We start from the raw sequence: 20715 nt of genomic DNA on the forward strand, positions 1-20715 counted from the left end.
CGCTTTCTGGGAAGAATTGTTACTTCCTTGTACTAGAAGGGAGGTCAGATTGTAATTTCTACTGTGTTCGCTTTTAACCTTGTGTAGGAGGACACAGAATCTCTGATAATTCATCATATCCTGGAGAAAAGCCTTTTTCTCGCTCCTGCTGGCTGTTTTTAGCTTGCTGAACTGGCAAATTCAGCCCCCAAAGAGCCTTTCAGTTTAACTGACTGAAAAAGGTGTGGTGTTTGCTTTACCTAAGTGCTCGTGGGGCCGAGTGTTATGTACAGACCGTATTTATGCTGTGAATCATGTTTCACCCCTCCCCCTTGCTTTTTACTATGGTATCAATGTACCGCCCTACATTTCTCTAATGGAAATAGGGACGTCCCATTCCATAAGGACAATTTTACTATTTATACCCCACACATATGACTGGGTTGCCCCAGCCACTCTGGGCAGCTTCCAACATAATAAACATTAAACTTTTTTATAAAAAAAAGTCCCTATACTGTACAGGATTGCCTTCAGGCAGCTCGGGGGTCAGATAACTCCATACCTTCCAAAATTTATCCAATGGCAAGAGGGACATCCTAAGGAAAAGTGGGACATTCCGGGATCAAATCAGAAACTGGGATGGTTTCTCTAAATTAGGGATGTCCCTGGAAAATAGGGACACTTCAAGGGTCTGAAAATTGGTAGAGAGAGGGGGAAATAACTCCCTATGGTATTATAGGGAAAATAGGGACATCCTATTCCATACCCTCCAACATTTCTCCAATGACAGTAGGGACATCCTAAGGAAAAGTGGGACATTCCGAGATCAAATCAGAAACCGGGATGGCTTCACTAAATTAGGGATGCCCCTGAAAAACAGGGACACTTGGAGGGTCTGTATCTGTCTGTCTGTCTGTCTGTCTGTCTGTCTAGTCAATTACCGTATTTTTCGCCCTATAGGACGCACCGGCCCATAGGACGCACCTAGTTTTTTGAGGGGGAAATCAAGGAAAAAATTTTTATTTCCCCCCCAGGTTTGCGCAGCCATCCCCAACCTAGAAGAGGGAGACGGAGCGCTCCGTCTCCCTCTTCTGCCTTCAGGGACAGCCTCTCTAGCCTCCGTGGGGCAGCGGCTTGCCCCGCTGTCCCCCGAGCTTATGGGGCTGGTGGGGAGGGGGGAGAAGCAAGTTTGCTTCTCCCCCCCCCCCGCCAGCCTCCGGACCAGGTCGGGGAATAGCGGGGTGGCAGTGCTCCGCCTGCCCGCTATCCCCCGAGCTTGTGGGGCTGGCGGAGGGGGGAGAAGTAGGCTTGCTTCACCCCCCCGCCAGCCTTCAGATCAGGTCGGGGAATAGCGGGGTGGCGGCGCTCCACCTCCCCACTATCCCCCGAGCTTGTGGGCTGCAGGCTGCTGCCCGCAAGCTTTGCGAGTCGGCGGGACCTCCCGCCGGGCTTGCAAGGCTTGCGGATAGCTTCCTGAAGCCTGGAGAGCGAGAGGGGTCGGTGCGCACCGACCCTTCTCCCTCTCCAGGCTTCAGCGAAAGCCTGCATTCGCCCCATAGGACGCACACACATTTCCCCTTCATTTTTGGAGGGGAAAAAGTGCGTCCTATAGGGCAAAAAATACGGTACTTATTTGCTACAGAAACAGCAAACACCTGGTAGATAACCATGCACAATTCTGTATTTTGGGGGGGGATCTTCGTTTACTCTGTCTCTCTTGCATTGAAGAATTGTGGCTCTCTCTTTCTTCTTCTTCATAATTGAAGAATCCTGACAAGTAGCCTAAATTCTGATCCGTTGGCATAAAGATAGAATTCACTCCCCCCTCTCCCTCCCCAAAAAGCCCTACTGTCAAGCAAAATTTGCCCTTCCTCCTTATCTTATCTGTTTTGAGTCACACAAACTATTTGCACAACGCCTTGTGCTGGGAAGAAGTTGTTTGTATATGAATCACTCACTTTTTGCCAATTTTGGAGCCTCAGCTAAGTCTTTCTTTCTTTTCTTCTGTTTGACATTTTCCTCCAGGAGTAGGAATTTAAACTGTGCGTCTCCTATTCTTTCTCTTTAAGCTTCAGATCAGCCTCATATAAATCCATTAGCTACAGGTGGGGGTTTTCAATTAATTTTTCGAACCGCTGGCATGAGCTCCCTGCCTCCACATCTCCTTTCCTTCGGCGTCCCACCCATTCCGACTGCTTCGAGGTGCCTTTAGCAAATTACTGCCATGGAATTTAAATAGCCAAAGCTCATTGACCAATAAAACCATATGTGTACTGTATAACAGAGAGTTATGTAGACCTCGTGACTCGGAGGAAAGGTTATTCAATCAAAGGTGGAAGCAGAAGTAACCTGTTGCGACTGCAAGGCTAGAAAGGTAAGAGGGAAACTGGATTTTATGCAAGATTTTGTTTGATTTTATGTCCAACAGCTAAAGTTTAAAAGTGCAGCCGGTCCCTGCTCTCCTCTGGACTGTGGGTTTTAAAAATGAAATGAAATAATTATAAACATACAACACAGGAACGCCTCAAGGACTTTTCCGTTCAGGCGACGTGTACAGATTTCATAGATGTAATAAGAGTTGACATAGTCAAACGTCATATTTAAACCCAGCATTAAAAATGTGTTCCATTGTTTTAAGACTTAAAAACCAAGCAGGCAAAAGGGTTGCCATTCTTTTAAATCAACCAAGCAAAGCAAGATTAATTTATCTTTGTATTTTTCTTGGATCCGGTTCTGCCGACCTTGTGGAGTAGGTCATTCTTCAGGTAGATATGATGAATTTGGCTCTGGGATCTGAAAGAAAGAAGTTTTGGCTTCAGGGGTTTCTTAGTACAGTGAAAAGCACTAATTACTGTTCGTCTACACTAAGAAGCATTGCTGTATTATGCAAACATAATTTTAAGCAGAATGCTTCCATATTGTGCTTATACGATGCATGTTTCAGCGGTGTAGTTTGTGCAGCATTTTGTGTAGTATTTTCACTTTTCAAAGGGCTGAGTAATGGAAGTTTCGCACAAGGAAAAGCTCGTGCTGACAACAGAGAATTGTGCTTGTGTTTCATTAAATAAATGGGGGAATTGTTTAATTCCCCCCCAGGTTCAATCTTTATGTATTTTGTGATATGAAAATACCAAAAAATGCATTCTAGGCTTGCATCGTATTCCTGAGCTGCAGTCCTGAAATAGAAAAAAATGGGTTTCAGGTGTTTAAGAGAGATGGTTTAGATGCACTTCTTGTGACATTGGCATCAGTTCAAACTAGGGCTGGTTTTGTGTAGTTTTCTAACACAGTTTCACGTTTATAACGGTGGCATTTAAATCTTCAGAAAAAGCAACTGAATTCCAGTTTTACTGGGGAGAAAAGGTATAAGGACTATTTTGGAGCCAATTTAACGAGCTTTCGTGTGCTTGTTCTGATAGAAATACAGGTGTATTGTGCTTTAAATAGTTGGGGCAAATTCTCTCTAACTTATTTCCCCAGTGTAAATCTATATGAATCTTTCAGAGCCTACCTTTTGGCTTAGGTAGAGCAACATCGGTGGGGTGCAACAAAGGGAAGATTTCAAAGTTTGTGTCTCATTCTACTTCTTTCAGAATGGAATAAAAAAACTCTAGGTGAACTTTCAACCAGAATTAAACTTTGAACCCGAGTGTAAATTGCACTGGTTCCTGCCCCTCACTTAAATACCACAATACCCTACGAAGTCCCCCTGTCCTAGTTAAACATTTAAAACACACACAAAACCCCCCACAAAAACAATGTTACATTAACACTGAGCAGAGGTAACTTAATCTGGCACTTGCCCAGCCAAGACTAGTTATTGTGTCTTTCCATTTCAGCAAAAGGTTCAAAGTTTTGCACGGCCTTCACAGTTCAGAGATCAGGCACAAATTGCTGCACTTTGCAGTTCAGTTCCGCAGATATGATAAATTTGCGCAGCCGTAATGATTGCTTTCCCTCTTGCTTCTCCGTCCCCCCTCCCTCTCCCCTTCCACACAGAGGTGATGCAGTTAAAGGCATGTGCAAGTTGGTCATTGGCACCTGGGTTTAATGAATAACTAAATGATACCTTAAGCTTTCATGGGCGCAAGGTGGAGATTATGAAAGAGTCCAAACTGCGAATTGGGGGTGGGGTGGGGGGTGGGATGACGCTTTGCGTGCAAGAGCAGGAAAGTTGAAACACTACCATTCCTAATGGCATTTCCTTGGAAGGAGGTCCCACTGAAATCAGTTTTCGTGCAAATCTGCCAGATCTTTTAATTTCAGACAGAAACTACTCGTGCAACATTTTCGTGGATATTATAAGTCCTGTGAGCCTAAGATTTGCATGGTGTTTAAACTTTTACCCAGAACAAGAATCGCTGGGGAAACCCAGCTAGATGGCTGGGGCATAAATAATAAAATTATTATTACAGTGGTGCCTCGCAAGACGAAATTAATTCGTTCCGTGAGTTTTGCCGTCTTGCAATTTTTTTCGTTTTGCGAAGCACGGTGTCGGGAAAGTTTTGGAAAAGCTTCAAAAATCACCAAAGTCTTAAAAAACCTCAAAAAAGGCTACCACACCGTGTTCTATGAGTTGCTCCTCGAAGTCAAGTCGCAACTGTATTAACGGTGTTAAGAAAAAGGAAACAAACTTGCAAGGCCATAGGAAAAATCGTCTTGCGAAGCAGCTCAGAAAACAAAAAACCCTTTCGTCTAGCGAGTTTTTTGTCTTGCGAGGCATTCGTCTTGCGAGGTACCACTGTAATAATAATTCTTATTTTAGTCCGATTTGCAGGTTTGCTTTCTCCTCCACCGACTTTGTAATTTTTCAAAGGCTAGCATGATAATACAACGCTGTGAGAACAACTCCTAGGGACCATGGGGGCTTCAGCTCAGCCAATAAAATATTTGAGGGGGCTAGAGCCCCTCCCAAGTTGATGGGCACTGCCATTCAAATGGTATATGCGCGCTGCATCATGTGATTGATTATGTGAGCAGGGCTTACCTGGGCTCCCACAATATTTTATTCAAGTTACGCAGGAATAAACACGGCACAAACTTTTATGTACCTCCAGGTATAGGGCGGTATATAAATTCAAATAATACTATCTTGCCAGAGTGGTGCTCCCGCTTGGACTACTGCAATGCGCTCTACGTGGGGCTACCTTTGAAGGTGACTCAAAAACTGCAATTAATCCAGAATGCGGCAGCTAGACTGGTGACTGGGAGTAGCCACCGAGACCATATAACACCGGTCCTGAAAGATCTTCATTGGCTCCCAGTATGTTTCCGAGCACAATTCAGAGTGTTGGTGCTGACCTTTAAAGCTCTAAACTGCCTCACTCCTGTGTACCTGAAGGAGCGTCTCCACCCCCATCGTTCAGCCCGGACACTGAGGTCCAGCACCGAGGGCCTTCTGGCGGTTCCCTCGCTGTGAGAAGTGAGGTTATAGGGCACCAGGCAGAGGGCCTTCTCAGTAGTGGCGCCTGCCCTGTGGAACACCCTCCCAGCAGATGTCAAGGCAATAAACAACTATTTTACTTTTAAAAAACAACAGAAGGTGGCCCTGTTTAGGGAAGTTTTTAATGTCTGACACTGTATTGTTTTTAATATTCTGTTGGAAACTGCCCAGAGTAGCTGGGGAAACCCAGCCAGATGGGCGGGGTATAAATGATTATTTGTTTGTTTGTTTGTTTGTTTAATAATAATAATGCAGTAAAACAATATGTGCTTTTAAACCAAGCAGGCAGCTGCATATTGACTGCGGTGTATATGTTGCATTTAAATTGAAAACAATTCTTAGACTGCAGCTCAAAAAACAGCAGGAGGGAAATCTCTACACCCCAACCTTCTTAGCCCAGGATCACATTTATAAACATAAGAAACCCTGTGGGTCCCACAAAATATTCATTTCATAGTAGTAAAGCTAGAGATGCTCTGCCTTACACAGTGATATCATTGGACCAGCTGAGTGTGTTCCACTTTGACTGGCAGCTGCTCTGTTTGGTTTCAGACAGTGGCATTTCCTTTTGCCCGGGCTTGAACTTGCGGTACCCTTTAAATACAAAAAAAGATGCCTCCACATTTGTATGCATCTTTTTTTTCTTTTGGTCATAAACCAACAACCCAGTCCGGGAGAGGTGAGGGCGGGGGATGCCTTCTGCTCCATAATCACGTTACGCTTTGCTGCGAAGTAGGTGGGTATTGCATTATGATCCGACCGCCCAAACGCATGTGAAATTTCAGTGTTGATTTCTAGCCCGTGCTCTCATTGTGGAGATATGCGGAGGGGACAACTACCTCAGAACCGCATGCTGCTTTAAATGCACGCACCTGCAGCGGGGTCTTTATTCTGCTTTGGACAGAATATTCCGGAAGCGGTACTATTTTCCTTTGTTGAAGAAAAAAGGGTTCCTGGCCCAGAGAAGAGGGTGATGGAATCAGTATCCTATTGAGCTCAGTATCAGTATCCTAAGCACATCATCTGTGACCACAACATCTCCGAGCTCCTCTTAGCTTACTCAAAGTTTCAAGCTACCCCTCTGCTGGATTAATGCACTCTCCCCCCCCCTTCTCTTTAAATACACCCAGCAGGCTGTTGTCCCAACAGCTGTCATCTTGTGACACCTTGACATGCCAGGACCTTGTCAGCCCTTGGGACACTGAATGTCATTTTTACAACCATTGAGCTAGAACATGATTCTAGCTTTCTAAAGCAGGCTGAACACCAGTTCAAAGCAGAGGGTTGGGGAGCAGTGCTAGGATAGTGTTTGATGTTAAAACTCATGGACTGTCACTAATTTTTCAGGTGGGATTAAAATTCAGGTTGCACCACTGAGATGGTTTTGGAGGTCTGACGCCAGGAACAGGAAAAATGCCTGGAAAGTATTGTATGATTGCTTGCTTGATACAACCTCTAGCCTCCTCACAAACAAATCAGGATGAGTATTCAATTAATAGCCAATGTTGTCTAATCTCCCTGCAAATTGAAGAATTAATGTTCAATAAACAGATATAATCTCAAAGCAACCGCTGAGTGATCTTCACCATGAGATCTTCAGATGTGTCATACTTAGCACAGATACAACTGTATACAAACTTATCTGTGTTGAGGGTGGTCCATTCCATCGTGGCCTTGGCACACTGTTGGTTAGTTCAAACAACCATTTCCTTCTGCAACTTACTTTTCTATTGCAGGACCAAGCATCGGGCTCCCCATACCCCAATCCATGCAAATAAGAGACCAATGAGACTGCTTTGGGGTCAAAACAGGCCACATCTTTATTGAATATAGATGAAAGAGGCTTGGCTTGGTCATGGGGCAATCAAAATACTTCCGGCCCGCCAGAATACTTCAATGGTCAATCCAGATGGGGGTTCCTAAGACTTACATCAAATAGGGTGACTGATGTCTGGGGGAGTGCCTACGACACGCAGACATGGCCACCCCCCCTGGATCCCTTTAAAGGGATACTCTAGCGTTTGGAGGGGCAGGCGGAGACTACAACCTCCCCTCCATCCAAAACAAAGGATTGCCGCAATGCCCAACCAGTTGTGACGATGGCTATGAGGTAGGCAAAACCACCAGCTGGGTGCTAATTAGCCCAGTTAACCCGACCCCTTAAAAAATGGCGACCACTGTAGCCACAGCAAAGTCATTTGCTATCAGCGTAAGCCGAAGGCGGGCAGGCAGGGAAAGGAACGAACAGGTAATACCCCAGATGCAGGCTGCTTAAATGAGCAAGGAGTGGATGCGAGGAAAACCTACCTTCTCTGTCAGCTCCGCCCTCTGGCACAGCCCGAGTCTCTAGCCTACATCCCCATTCGCCAAAGCCAGGTGCAGGATAGGATCCAGTTCTTTATAGGCGATGGGGACTTAAGCCCCCACAGCCTATCAGGAAGGGCACCACTGTTCCAGTTCCCTCGTTGGGGCCCCAGTGAAGCCTCTGCCGTCCTGCAATGTCGCTACACTAAGAGGCGTGAGCGGACTTGCGAAATCTCTTGCAATTTTGCCCCCCCCCCCAAAAAAAAGCACAATAACTTCGGGCAAAACTTTAAAAACAAAACAAAACTCAGCAACTTTTCTGTTTGGCTTTTCACCGTTTGAAATATGGCAACAGCCCTACCTGAAGTGTTGCTATTGTACTGCGTGAAACCGCCTGTAAGCTCTGCATAAACCGTGGTTCCCTCGTAGCTGCACTTAGCAGCTTCGGCTAAATCCGGGGGCCGGTGTTTCTCAGCTTGGGTTCCTCACAGTGTCCTGTGGAAAGAACTGCCCTTTCTCAATACAGTGGTACCTCTGGTTATGTACTTAATTCATTCTGGAGGTCCGTTCTTAACCTGAAACTCTTCTTAACCTGAAGCACCTCTTTAGCTAATGGGGCCTCTCTCTGCTGCCGTGCTGCCGCCCCGCGATTTCTGTTCTCATCCTGAAACAAAGTTCTTAACCCGAGGTACTATTTCTGGGTTAGCAGAGTCTGTAACCTGAAGCGTATGTAACCCGAGGTACCACGGTACTCAATAAGAAAATGCAGCGCAGGAGAGGTTACCAAGTGAGTTAGTGATGGAGGAGCGAGACCTTCCTCCACAAGCAAGACAGAGGAGGAGGGGAAGGAGACATGGCCTGAGGAGAGTCCTAGTTGCTGCATCAGGAGACTTGGCGGACCAGATTAGGCCCATAAACCAGAAGCTCCCCATCCCCAAATTATGCTATGCAGATGAGTATATATATATATATATATATATATATATATATATATATATATGGGGACGACATGCCAACATCAGGTTTGCATTGATGAAAACTCTGCATGTTTTGTTAGAGCAATGGAACAAAATAACCAAAAATGGTACTTGCCATTTATGCAGCTCCATCCTAATTTACTGGTGGAAAATAGGGGACTGTTTGACACAGTTCCACAAGAAAGGCTATGTTTTCTTAATGGGTATCATTATTATTTTCCAAATTCCTTTACAATGAACCTAGTAAATTTTGCTCACTGTAGCTTTTAAAATGAAACTGTTTTGTGTTCTGAGGGCAACATTTTAGGAAATTTCTACCTACCCCTTTCAACTGCCATTTTGTTTCAACCTCATCTGCAGTGCTATAGCTAACTTAATACAGTGGGGTTGCCATAAATAAATGCTCGGTGTTTAAGGAGATAACAGAAATCACTGCGTTAAAGCTGACCGAAAGTCCAGAGGTAGCATTGTTATCAATTTACGATGGGGTGGAAGGTTCTCAGGCTATGAAAGGCTTGCTCACAAATTTATTGACAGCTGCATGAATTATTATAGCTAGGAAGTGGAAGGGGCAAGGAGAATATAAAATGGAAGAATGGTAGAGTTGTGGGATATAGCTATTAACGATAAATTAACAAGTGCCATCAAGGTAAGAGAGGGAATATGTAGGAGAAATGATTTTGAGGAGACGTGAAAGGTGTTTGTAGAATTTGTGCTGTTAAAACGGAAAGGGCTCAAACCATCGCAAGAGGTGTTGAAATTTTGGGAGGTTGAATAGTTACAATGGAATGGTCTCAGTGGTGGGGGGCACTTTTTATTCTTATTTATTTATGATTATTACTTTGTCAAAATGAAAAATATAAAATAAAGAAATGCTCCACCTTGTCAACATTATGTCACCTCTTTTTGGGGGGGGGGGTCAGTTGCCTTTTATTGACACACAGTGTGTCGGAGAAAGCATTGCAGCAACAGAGAAATAAAAGAGCCCCAGTGATCTTCAGGAATATAGATTGAAGATTTTTACTTGTGTGTGTGCATGGGTCAGTTGAGCTTGTGGCTAAGATTCTCATGACCGTTAAAGACAATATGAGATCATATGAAATACGTCCCAAGTTTTCATCTCAAAAGTACCCTGATCAAAATGCCCCTTGGAAAAATAATTGAAGTCTACTAAGATTCATCTTGGGGTGTTGTAGCATTTTTGTGTCTGCGAATCACATCACTAATCCCTTTTTGTCCTCCCCATCTTCTTCACATCATGTGTTCTAGCCATCTTGTTTTAAAATGTTAAATAGTATTTTAATATTTCTTTTTAAAGTAAGAGTTTCACTCCCCCAGGATCTGGCTGCATTAAATCATTGTGGGAGGAGGCATGCTTTCATAAATCAGGGTCGGGCGGCTCTACACATCCTTGCTGGCTGGGGCAGCGGGGACTTGTAGTTCAAAACACTAATAATAATAATAATAATAATAATAATAATTTATTTATTTATTTATTTATTTATTTATTTATTTATACCCCGTCCATCTGGCTGTGTTTCCCCAGCCACTCTGGGTGGTTCCCAAAATAATATTAAAAACACAATAAAATATCAAACATTAAAAACTTCCCTAAACAGGGCTGCCTTCAGATGTCTTCTAAAAGTCAGATAGTTGCTTATTTCCTTGACATCTGATGGGAGGGCCTTCCACAGGGCGCCACTGCCGAGGAGGTTCCCTGTAACCTCACTTCTCGCATTGAGGAAACCACCAGAAGGCCCTTGGACCTGGACCTTAGTGTCCGGGCTGAACAATGAGGGTGGAGATGCTCCTTCAGGTATACTGGGCCAAGGCCGTTTAGCACTTTAAAGGTCAGCACCAACACTTTGAATTGTGCTCGAAAACGTCCTGGGAGCCAATGTAAGTCTTTCAGGACCAGTATTATATGGTCTCAGCGGCCACTTAGATTGCATCGCATTGGGAAAGACTGTTCTACAGAGAGGATCTGGGTTGTAAACATTCCTGAATGTGTTCTATGTTAGCATCTTTTTTGCCATGCGGGGAAACAGTATCCTTTTAAGCAGCAACTCTGCAACCTTGCAAGCCAAAGCAGTAAGCAACGTGGAAAACTGCTTCATGGCGACTTTTATAGAAATCGCATAGATAGACCAATTTTCAAACTTGTGTTATTAATGCCCAACAATTCCTAAGAAATGATATTCGCAATGGGGTATAAACTGCAGGATATAATCCTGCCAACCTTCACCCCCACATCTTGTTCCAAGTGGTACCTTGGTAGTCGAACGGCTTGGCTCCCTAACAAATCGGCTCCCAAACGCTGCAAACCCGGAAGTGAATGTTCCGGTTTGCGAACGTTTTTCGAAAGCTGAACATCCGATGCGGCTTCCGCTTGAGTGCAGGAAGCTCCTGCAGCCAATCAGAAGCTGTGCCTCAGTTTTCGAACCATTTCAGGACTCAAAACAGAGTCCCAGAACCAGAATTTGAGAACCAAGGTACTGCTGTATGTTGAACCGTGGTTTGGCAGTGCTGCCTGGACCAACCTGAGCAAACCCAGCCAAGCATGGGGCTCGCGTCCCCTACTTCCGTGTAGATGGAGAAGGATCTTGGCAGGGTTTTGTTTTACTTTCACATGGGCTTTGTTACAGAACCCATCTTCAGACCACGTGCCGTGCTTTGTCGAGAAGAGTTTGTTTGCATGTCAACGTTGCCATATATGAACCGAGCCAAATCTTGTTGCTAGGTGTGTGTTTGCCTCTTCGTAATCGCACTTCCCTTCCAAGAACTACCCAGATCTCATGCGATAGAAACGTTCCCATGTTGCCGACTGCATCTAACGTCCTCCTTTCTGACCTCTTTGTTCAGGTACTTTGAATGATCAGGACATAATGACAGCTGAAGACTCCGCTGCCAGGATGAATAACGATTCTTCCAACATGCAGTCAAATAAGGTCCCCGAAGGTGTGGCCGGTGCACCGAACGAAGCTGCGCTTCTGCAACTAATAGAACGTACGGGTTACGCCATGGTGCAGGAGAACGGGCAGCGCAAGTATGGCGGACCCCCGCCGGGCTGGGAAGGGCTTCATCCTCCCCGCGGATGCGAAGTCTTTGTGGGCAAAATCCCTCGCGACGTCTACGAGGACGAGTTAGTGCCCGTCTTTGAAACCGCGGGGAGAATCTATGAAATGCGCCTGATGATGGACTTTGATGGGAAAAACCGTGGCTACGCCTTTGTGATGTACACCCAAAAATACGAAGCCAAGCGTGCCGTCAAGGAGCTGAACAACTACGAAATCCGTCCAGGGAGGCTGTTAGGGGTGTGCTGCAGCGTGGACAACTGTAGGCTGTTCATCGGAGGGATCCCCAAAATGAAAAAGAGAGAAGAAATTCTAGAAGAGATCTCCAAGGTGACGGAAGGCGTGCTCGACGTCATTGTGTACGCCAGCGCAGCGGATAAGATGAAAAACAGAGGGTTTGCCTTCGTGGAGTACGAAAGCCACAGAGCAGCCGCCATGGCGAGGAGGAAACTGATGCCTGGCAGAATCCAGCTTTGGGGTCACCAGATTGCAGTTGACTGGGCTGAGCCGGAAATCGATGTTGACGAAGATGTCATGGAGACGGTCAAAATCCTGTACGTGAGGAATTTGATGATTGAAACCACCGAGGATACAATTAAGAAAGTGTTTGGGCAGTTCAACCCCGGATGTGTGGAACGGGTTAAAAAAATACGAGATTATGCCTTTGTACACTTCACGAGTCGGGAAGATGCTGTTCATGCCATGAATAATCTCAATGGGACTGAACTCGAAGGGTCGTGCCTGGAAGTTACCTTAGCCAAGCCAGTAGACAAGGAGCAGTACACCCGCTACCAGAAAGCAGCGAAAGGAGGAGCAACACCTGAAGTCACTCAGCAGCCGAACTACGTTTACTCATGTGATCCGTACACCTTGGCATATTATGGATATCCGTATAATGCTCTGATTGGCCCAAATCGAGAATATTTTGTGAAAGGTTAGTAGACAACTTTTGGCCCCCTTTGGGGTTATCTGGGACAGCTTTCCTTAAGTACACCAGCGGCATGGAAATTCTAGTCGTTATTGATCCAGAGCAGATTCCAGCGTATAGTTGGCAGAGCAAAAGCCTAAACATGTTGCAGGATTCCCCCAAAATAGACCAGAGGCAATTGTATTTCATCCAGCAGAGCTTTACCGCTGCTGAAGGCAAATGAGCATAATGATCGCAAATCCAATACATTCAGGATTGGCACTGTCCATAAGAAATCCAGTTGCAGTGGACTAGGGGCACTAGGCTAGTCCCTGAAATATTCCCAGTAAATTAGAGTGTTGAAATATTAAAGCCTTGTGCCTCCTTCCCAAATCCTGGGAAGCTTCTACCCGGCTTAGGGAGGCATGTGCGATGTACCCAAGAAGGTCAAAGAGCCCTCCTGCCATCTTCCCAACACCTGCCCAACTTTGGGAAGGAGGCATCAGGGCTCCAGCATTCTGTCCAAGGCCGGGAGCCTACTTCCTGTATTGTTATCTTCTCGTGATACTAAACTTGTGTATCTCCATGCTTGTTGGTTCAGAAACGAAACAGGGCTTCCCAATACTACGGTAGGGGTTTCGGCAAATTTATGCGACTCTAGACATGGATACGTGCATACGTAATTTTATTTGTCGCGGCTTACGACATGGAAAATATACCCAACTACAACTTGACGGAAGTAGTCATAAACAATAAATAAAACATTTAAAAATACACAGCCCAACAGGCATGTCTATTAAATCACAAATTTAAAAAGAAATGGGGGTAGGGGGGGGAGGCAAAAACAGTCTGAGGAAGACGGAGAATGCTCAAAGAGCTCCAGGAGAAAACAGACTGCTGAGCTTAGTGGTTAAGGTTTTCTTTTTTTTCCAAGGACCATGGGTGGAAGGTGAATTCACCTGCTTGGAGGCAGGGTTCTATGAAGCTGAAAGGTGAATAAATAATCCCTACCTTTCAAGTAGAAGGAAAAGGAACATTTCCATTTGCTGCTTCCTTTAAGCCTTTTCACTGCCCACCCCTGCCAGTATATAGCAATAAAAACCCCTGCGTTTGGACCTGCCAATTTTAGGGCTATATACTGGGATGGAGGTTTCTAGGGAATGGGAAAGCAAATAGGCACTTTCTTAAAATATCTTCCCTCCCATGTCTCAACCCCCCCCCCCAAGAACACCCAAAAGTACAGTTGGTTGATTGCATTTACTGTATTTTTTTCTCTATAAGACTCACTTTTTCCCTCCTAAAAAGTAAGGGGAAATGTGTGTGCGTCTTATGGAGCGAATGCAGGCTGCACAGCTATCCCAGAAGCCAGAACAGCAAGAGGGATTGCTGCTTTCACTGCGCAGTGATCCCTCTTGCTGTTCTGGCTTCTGAGATTCAGAATATTTTTTTTCTTGTTTTCTTCCTCCAAAAATTAGGTGCGTCTTGTGGTCTGGTGCGTCTTATAGAGCAAAAAATATGGTGTATCCCTTAGTTTTTTTCCACCCCTCACAACAACCCTGTAAAGTAGATCAGTCTGAGTACTATTGATTCTCCCAGTGAGCTTCATGGCTGAGTCACGGCTATAATGATGGAATTCTATTGTGGTTTTAAATGTAGATTTCATTGCATTACATTTATAGATTGTTAACTGCTCTGGTATCATTTAGATGAAGAGCAGTTCCATGCCAGTTGCAGCCCTTAACTGGAGCACTCCAATGCACTGCAACATTTTGCTGTGGGCCCCTAGTTGTCTTCGCCTTTAGGCCAATTTCCAGCATTCAAACTCCCTTAAACACACAGGCAATTTCCCTTGCCTGGTGTTCTGCAGGAGTGTGCAGAGAGCACAGAGATGAACTGTACTCTCCGGAGGTCCTTGCAGAGAAGGCCTCTGTCCACATGGACCCTGCCCATTAAGAACGAAGCACATTTTGCTAGCTTTTAGTAGAAGCTGCCATCGTTCTTTCCCTGTGACCAACAGCATCTCCAAAACCATTCCATTAATTTCTTTCGACAAAGTGACACTTCAAAGATGCCAGTATGCCCATGGATACGTTTTTTCCAAATTACGTCCTTGCATAAAAATGAACGACTCCCATTGTTTATCATGTCAACTATTATCTGTTTCGCATAAATTGAACCCTTGATTAAAAACAAAAAAACATTGCAAAACTGAATGGCTTGTGGTCATATCATTTTATCATATGTACTATTGTGCTGTGGTCTAAACCACTGAGCCTCTTGGGCTGGCCAATTGGAAGGTCGGCGGTTCAAATCCCCGCAATGGAGTGAGCTCCCATTGCTCTGTCCCAGCTCCTGCCAACCTAGCAGTTCGAAAGCATGCCAGTGCCAGTAGATAAATAGGTACCACTGCAGCAGGAAGATAAACGGTGTTTCCGTGCGCTCTGGTTTCCGTTACAGTGTCCCGTTGCACAAGAAGTGGTTTAGTCCTGCTGGCCACATGACCCGGAAAGCTGTCTGCGGACAAATGCTGGCTCACTCGGCCTGAAAGAGTGATGAGCGCCGCAACCCCATAGTCGCCTTTGACTGGATGTAACCATCCAGGGATCCTTTAGCTTTTAGCTTTTACCTTATTATCATTATTGCAAGCAGTAATCAGTTTTAGCAACTGAGATCTGCAACAAAATGTTGCTGTGTAGAGTGTTCAGATCACACTCAGTACTCCTTGGTCTGTTTAGGTCCCCCCCCCCCTCTTAGGTAGTTGGCCAGCTTTAATCACAAAAATGAAATGCCTGCAGGGTTTTCCTGCTGCAGAAAGCTCGTGTGAGAGCGCCCCAGAGCCCATGAAGCTCTCTACCTTGCTTGGAGATGAGGACCAAGGCCTGCTTAGGTCCAGAAAGAACGAGATGATGGTGCAGGGGCAGTTCTGGGGTTGTCCTGGTTATATGCAATTTTATTTTACAATCCTTGGAACCAAAGTCCCCACGCAAGTTGCGAGTCACCTGTATCTCAGACATCTAAAGCAGTGTTAGAAAATCTTGCTAGGACACTCAACCGATGAGACAAGAAGATAGCAAAATACTAAAATACTCCTTAAGCTAAAATAAAAACATGTACCAATCCTAATAGCTAATTACTGGGCTTTACATTCAGTACTACAGATAAGGCAAAAAGCTCTTGCACTCTTTGTAAACCTTTCGTTCCTTCCTTCTTCCAGCATTAGATTGTAGGCTTTCCAGTCTAGTGGATGCTAATGCTTCCTTGTGAGTTTAGCGGATCCATTGTATGGTGTGTGTTTTCTATTCCCAAGCAGGCAGCGTTCGAGGCAGAGGACGAGGTGCAGCAGGGAACAGACTCCCCGGCCCGAGAGGCTCGTACCTGGGGGGCTATTCTGCAGGCCGCGGCATATATAGCCGATACCATGAAGGGAAAGGGAAACAGCAAGAAAAAGGATACGAACTTGTGCCTAATTTGGAATTGTCTGCTGTCAACCCCGTGGCCATTAAACCCGGCACTGGTCAGTATGATTTATTGAGATGGGGAGCTAAATACGTTCTCCCTTTCAGGGTGCTTTTAGATATCAGCTTTCCCTGCAAACCTATACAGTAGCTGTCAGAGTGCTATCAGTGGCTCCCGCCTGGTTGCCCAGGGAAGTATAAATACGAGGAAAAGATTATTACAGTCCTTAAAAGGGAGAGGCTATAGAACCCAGCCTCGTGGATGATGGCGTCTTTGAGCTCTTTGCTCTCCTACAGGGGAGACGCAAGTTCTGCCGATTAAGGTTGGACATATTCCATGAGACTCTTAAACTCAGCATCGTGGGTTTGAACCCCGCGTTGGGCAGAAGAGTCCTGCCTTGCAAGGGTCGGACCCTGGTGGTCCCTTCCAACTCTACAATTCTGTGATTCCATGCTTCTAATTTCAGTTTCTCCCTGTTTCTCATTTTTTCCAATCTAAAATCCATTTCCACATCAGTCGGTGAAGTAAGCCCTCCTGGAAATTCATCAGGATTTAAGTGCATTTCTGCCCCTAACATTCACATGTTCATATGCAATTTTCCCTAAATATACACATTTTTGCAGAGCAATTTCCCCCTAACAGAATGTGTTTTTTGGAAACTGTTTTCAACAACATATGCATTTGTTAATGCGCCCTTTACCACAGTGTTCCATTTTTGTACGCATTTCTTGGAGGGAGAACTTCACCGCGAAGTTTGGAAAAGAGGACATTTCAAAGGGTGGGTGTGTTTCAGTTCTTGTTTCAGAAAGGAGGTTTGACTTCAAATGTGAACTGAATTGAATTCCTCCCACGTCCCGAGTGCCAATTCTCTTTCATCCCTAGTGCCAATTCCCCCTCTCCTCCTCAGCCCCTGAAGATCAGCTTCTGAGATCTGGGGGACCTTCCAATCCAAAGTGAAGGGTGGTATGAGGGGCTTCAGGAAGCAGAGTGAATGGGCAAAAACGGCCTCCCCTCCTCCTCCTCTCTTAGTGGAGGCATCTGCTAAAGCAAAAGCCCTTCTGCGTACACCAGAGCTTTTGCAAACTGCGTGTCGCGACACTTTAGTGTGTCACCTGCAGTACGTTGGTGTGTCGTGCAAACGCTCCCCACGTTCCTCCCGAAGTTGGAAAGCAGTTAGTTTAACCTCCGGTTTGCTAGCAAAACTGAATTACTGCATTGCAAAATGATGCGTGTCTAGAAAGTGCATCGCCAACATGAAAAATTTGGAAAGCTCTGTGCACACAAAGTCATCAAACTGGATTGCATCCTAGGTCTGCCTAGGTCCAACATGTTGGAAAATGCAAGTAATGTTGTGTCCTCCTTGTGTGAGCAAATATGCACATATCAGAGAGAGAACCCGCTTTCATGTGCATCTGTCAGGGACTGGGCAGAGGAGGAATGGTGGAGACCACTTTCCCAGCCTGACCCTTCCAGAGAAGAAGAAGACAGTTCAGAAATACAACAGGGGTTTGAGGGAGGTCACAGCTCAGAGGCAGATGAGGGGGAAAGCTGGGAAATAATGGGAGAGGAAGAAGAAGCACCAGAGGGGGGTCAGCTGACGGACACAGTGTCTTTAGAAAACATTCCAGACCCCCCTCCCAGAACCTGGCGGGCATTGAAAGTAGGAGAGCAGAGAGCTCATGTGCTGGTCCCAGGGGCTAACCGAGAGGCAAGGTCCAAGTCCAGTCCGAGGTCAATGGTGCGGTATGGAGGCTGTCCGTCAAAGCTGTAGCTGGGTCCAAGGCGGGGAGTCAGGTGGGGTCAGGAACTCTGGCAGAAGAGCAGGACAGGGTGCAGGCAAGAACAGGCTAGCAACAACGTTGCTCCCGCAAACTGGGACTGGGGCTGACTGGCTTTTATCTGCCCCGAGGCATAGGGCAGCCCTGGTCCACTTGCCTCTCCTGGCCTGGAAGCGAGCACTCCTCCTGCAGGAACTTAGTTCCCTCCGCCTCTCTGCCCTGAGCCTCTGCAGCTCAGGAGAGGCTGGAGGGTTAGCAGAATCAGAGGCAACCTCCTCTTCCCCTGATGAGGCTGAGAGTGGAGCACCTGCAGGCAATGGGTCCTCCATCACCTCAGGAGCCAGAGCAGACTCAGCTGGTGCCTGCACCTGAGGATCCAGCACAGGTGAGGACCCTTCAGGCTCAGGCTCCAGCCCCGGCTCAGCTGGTTCTGGAGGCGGGGACTCCTGTGCAGGCTGGGAATCCTCAGGTTCAGCCTCTGAGTCTGAATCCCAGGCCATCACAGCTCAGAGGCAGAAGGCACAGGCCAGCCACCGTAGGGATGACTTATAATGGGAGAGGGAGATGGGTGGGTTTTCACTCAGAGCAACACCATTACTCTAAGAGGCTGCATTTCTAAGCCTCTCTCTGTGAATATTGAATAAAAGCATTGGTAAGAACTTTTCTTGTCATATCCGTTCCTGGCAACCTACCATGGGGATTGGAACCTCTGACACCTGACAGCATCCGAGGAAAGGGATGCGTTCCATGACATTCCACAATGTGCTCTGGAACCCATACGTATCACGCTAGATTAAAAGCTACAACAACAAATGCCGAGTTAAGAGTGCCAGGGTTATAATTGTCTCAAGCGTAGACTGAAAATACCCCGTTCTGGTCTATTTCAGTGGCTATCCCAACTATTGGTACCCAGTATTCCGTGTTTCAAGCAGCGCCAACAGCAAAGATGATCGAAGATGGGAAAATCCACGCCGTGGAGCATATCATCAGCCCCATTGCTGTCCAGCAGGATCCTGCTAGTGCGGCGGCAGCTGCAGCCGCTGCCGTATTACCTTCAGTTTCAACCCCTCCTCCTTTTCAGGTAAATTTTCATCAAGGTGGTTCTACTGGATTATCCCTCCTTGTACATAGAAAGCCAGGCTTCTTGCCATGCTGCTGTTGAGAGAGTGTCGTTGTTGAGAAAACGAGACAACCTGTCTCCAAGTTCGTTCATTTACGCTGCATTTGGGATCTGGCGGGAGCATATTGTTGTTATTTATCAAATTTGTACACCGCCCTTCATCCATAGCTCACAGCATAAAAATACAAGGGGAAAGCACAAAATACATAATAAAAATACAAACAGCACAAAAAAATAATCTCCCTGCCCTGTGTGTGCAGGATAGATGTGCCAAACCAACACATTTTCAGGGCCCAACCAAATACCTGGCATATCCAATTGTGTGAAGATAGATAATCTGAACATAAATTATTTCAAAGGTTTTTCGGGGGGGGGGGGTAGGCGGTGATTAGGGATGCCATGTGTCCTCTTTTCCCAAGACATGTCCTCTTTTTCAGGGGTAAAATTTCCGTCTGGGTGGATTAAATTTGTCAAAATGTCTCTGGTTATACTTTCTGTTTGAGACATAGACATAACTGGTGGTTGCTTTCCTCTTCTCTTTCTCCCCCCCCCCCCCCCCCCCTCAGCAATATATCACAGCTTCTATAACCTACATATAGTAGGGGTATTTAAAATGAGAGTCGTCATAGCGTCCTCTTTTTTTCTCTCTCTTCAAAATATGACAACCCTTGCAATGATTATCAGAACATGTCCCTATTTCTAAAGCATCCCTCACCGTGAAGTACGAAGTCCTCTTATAACATTCTCCAAATGTTATAAAAACTGAGGGTGTTTGAGAGACGCTGGTATGGGGAAGGCAGAAAGTGACCAAGCTACAGACAGCAAATTCTCACTGTTCCAAGAAAAAGGATGCGGCCTGGTTTCTAAAATATGCTTTGGCATGCAGGCTATAGGTCAGTCGATAGAGCGTGAGACTCTTCCTCTCACGGTCGTGGGTTCGAGTCTCACATGGGGGTCGGACTTCATGACCCTTGTGGCTCCTTCCAACTCAACAGTTCTACGATTCTATATTGTAGCAGACTTTTTTCTTTCTTTTCTTGGGGGGAGAAAAAACCTATTTCAGGGATTGAGATTTCACCGTTGTCGTTTCCAGGGCCGGCCCTTAACTCCCGTGTACACGATGGCTCCCAACGTGCAGAGAATCCCAGCCGCGGGGATTTATGGCGCAAGTTACGTTCCCTTCGCTGCCCCAGCCACGGCGGCGATAGCCACACTACAGAAGAATGCCGCTGCTGCAGCCGCTGCAGCCGCTTACGGCGGCTATGCCAGTTATATCCCTCAGGCATTCCCGGCTGCAACATTTCAGGTTCCGATCCACGATGTCTATCAAACCTATTGAAACAGCTGGCCATTTTTTTGGGGGGGGGGTAGAGGGTCTGGGGTGGGAGGGGTGGGATGGGATTGCATTGAAGGAACATTTTACTATTTATGAAGAAAGAACCTACTGCAGATGACTTACATTTGGATGCCAGAAAACTGCTGATGAAACCTGAAAGTGAAGTTCATATCAACGATATCATCGAGTTTGAAATCTTTTATACATATGAAGTTTTTACTAACTTTTTAGGCTGTTTTTAAAAAAATTAATATGCCTGTATTCCTACATTTCTAAAACGGCTCGTTTTTCCCAATGCCCATTCTTCTATGCAGGTTTATTACAAAGCAGTAGGTTTTTAG

General features: G+C 45.8%; 1 protein-coding gene across 7 annotated transcripts in view; it reads left to right on the forward strand.

Moving 5' to 3' along the window:
* Positions 1 to 20406, forward strand: part of RBM47 (RNA binding motif protein 47) — a 94132-nt gene extending 73726 nt beyond the window's left edge. For 4 of the 7 annotated variants that reach the window (XM_028743177.2, XM_028743181.2, XM_028743176.2 and 1 more), the window contains 4 exons: positions 11566 to 12711; positions 15992 to 16198; positions 18806 to 18999; positions 20132 to 20406. In XM_028743177.2, the coding sequence (XP_028599010.2) occupies positions 11589 to 12711; positions 15992 to 16198; positions 18806 to 18999; positions 20132 to 20377 (1770 nt within the window). In that variant the 5' untranslated portion in view covers positions 11566 to 11588 and the 3' untranslated portion in view covers positions 20378 to 20406. Of the gene's footprint in view, positions 1 to 1917; positions 2354 to 11565; positions 12712 to 15991; positions 16199 to 18805; positions 19000 to 20131 lie in introns of those variants that run through there. The other 3 variants (XM_028743178.2, XM_077934371.1, XM_077934372.1) reach the window with 3 other exon arrangements.
* The last annotated feature ends 309 nt before the right edge of the window (positions 20407 to 20715 follow it).

Source organism: Podarcis muralis, chromosome 9 (assembly GCF_964188315.1).
Source record: "Podarcis muralis chromosome 9, rPodMur119.hap1.1, whole genome shotgun sequence".
Lineage (NCBI taxonomy): Eukaryota > Metazoa > Chordata > Lepidosauria > Squamata > Lacertidae > Podarcis > Podarcis muralis.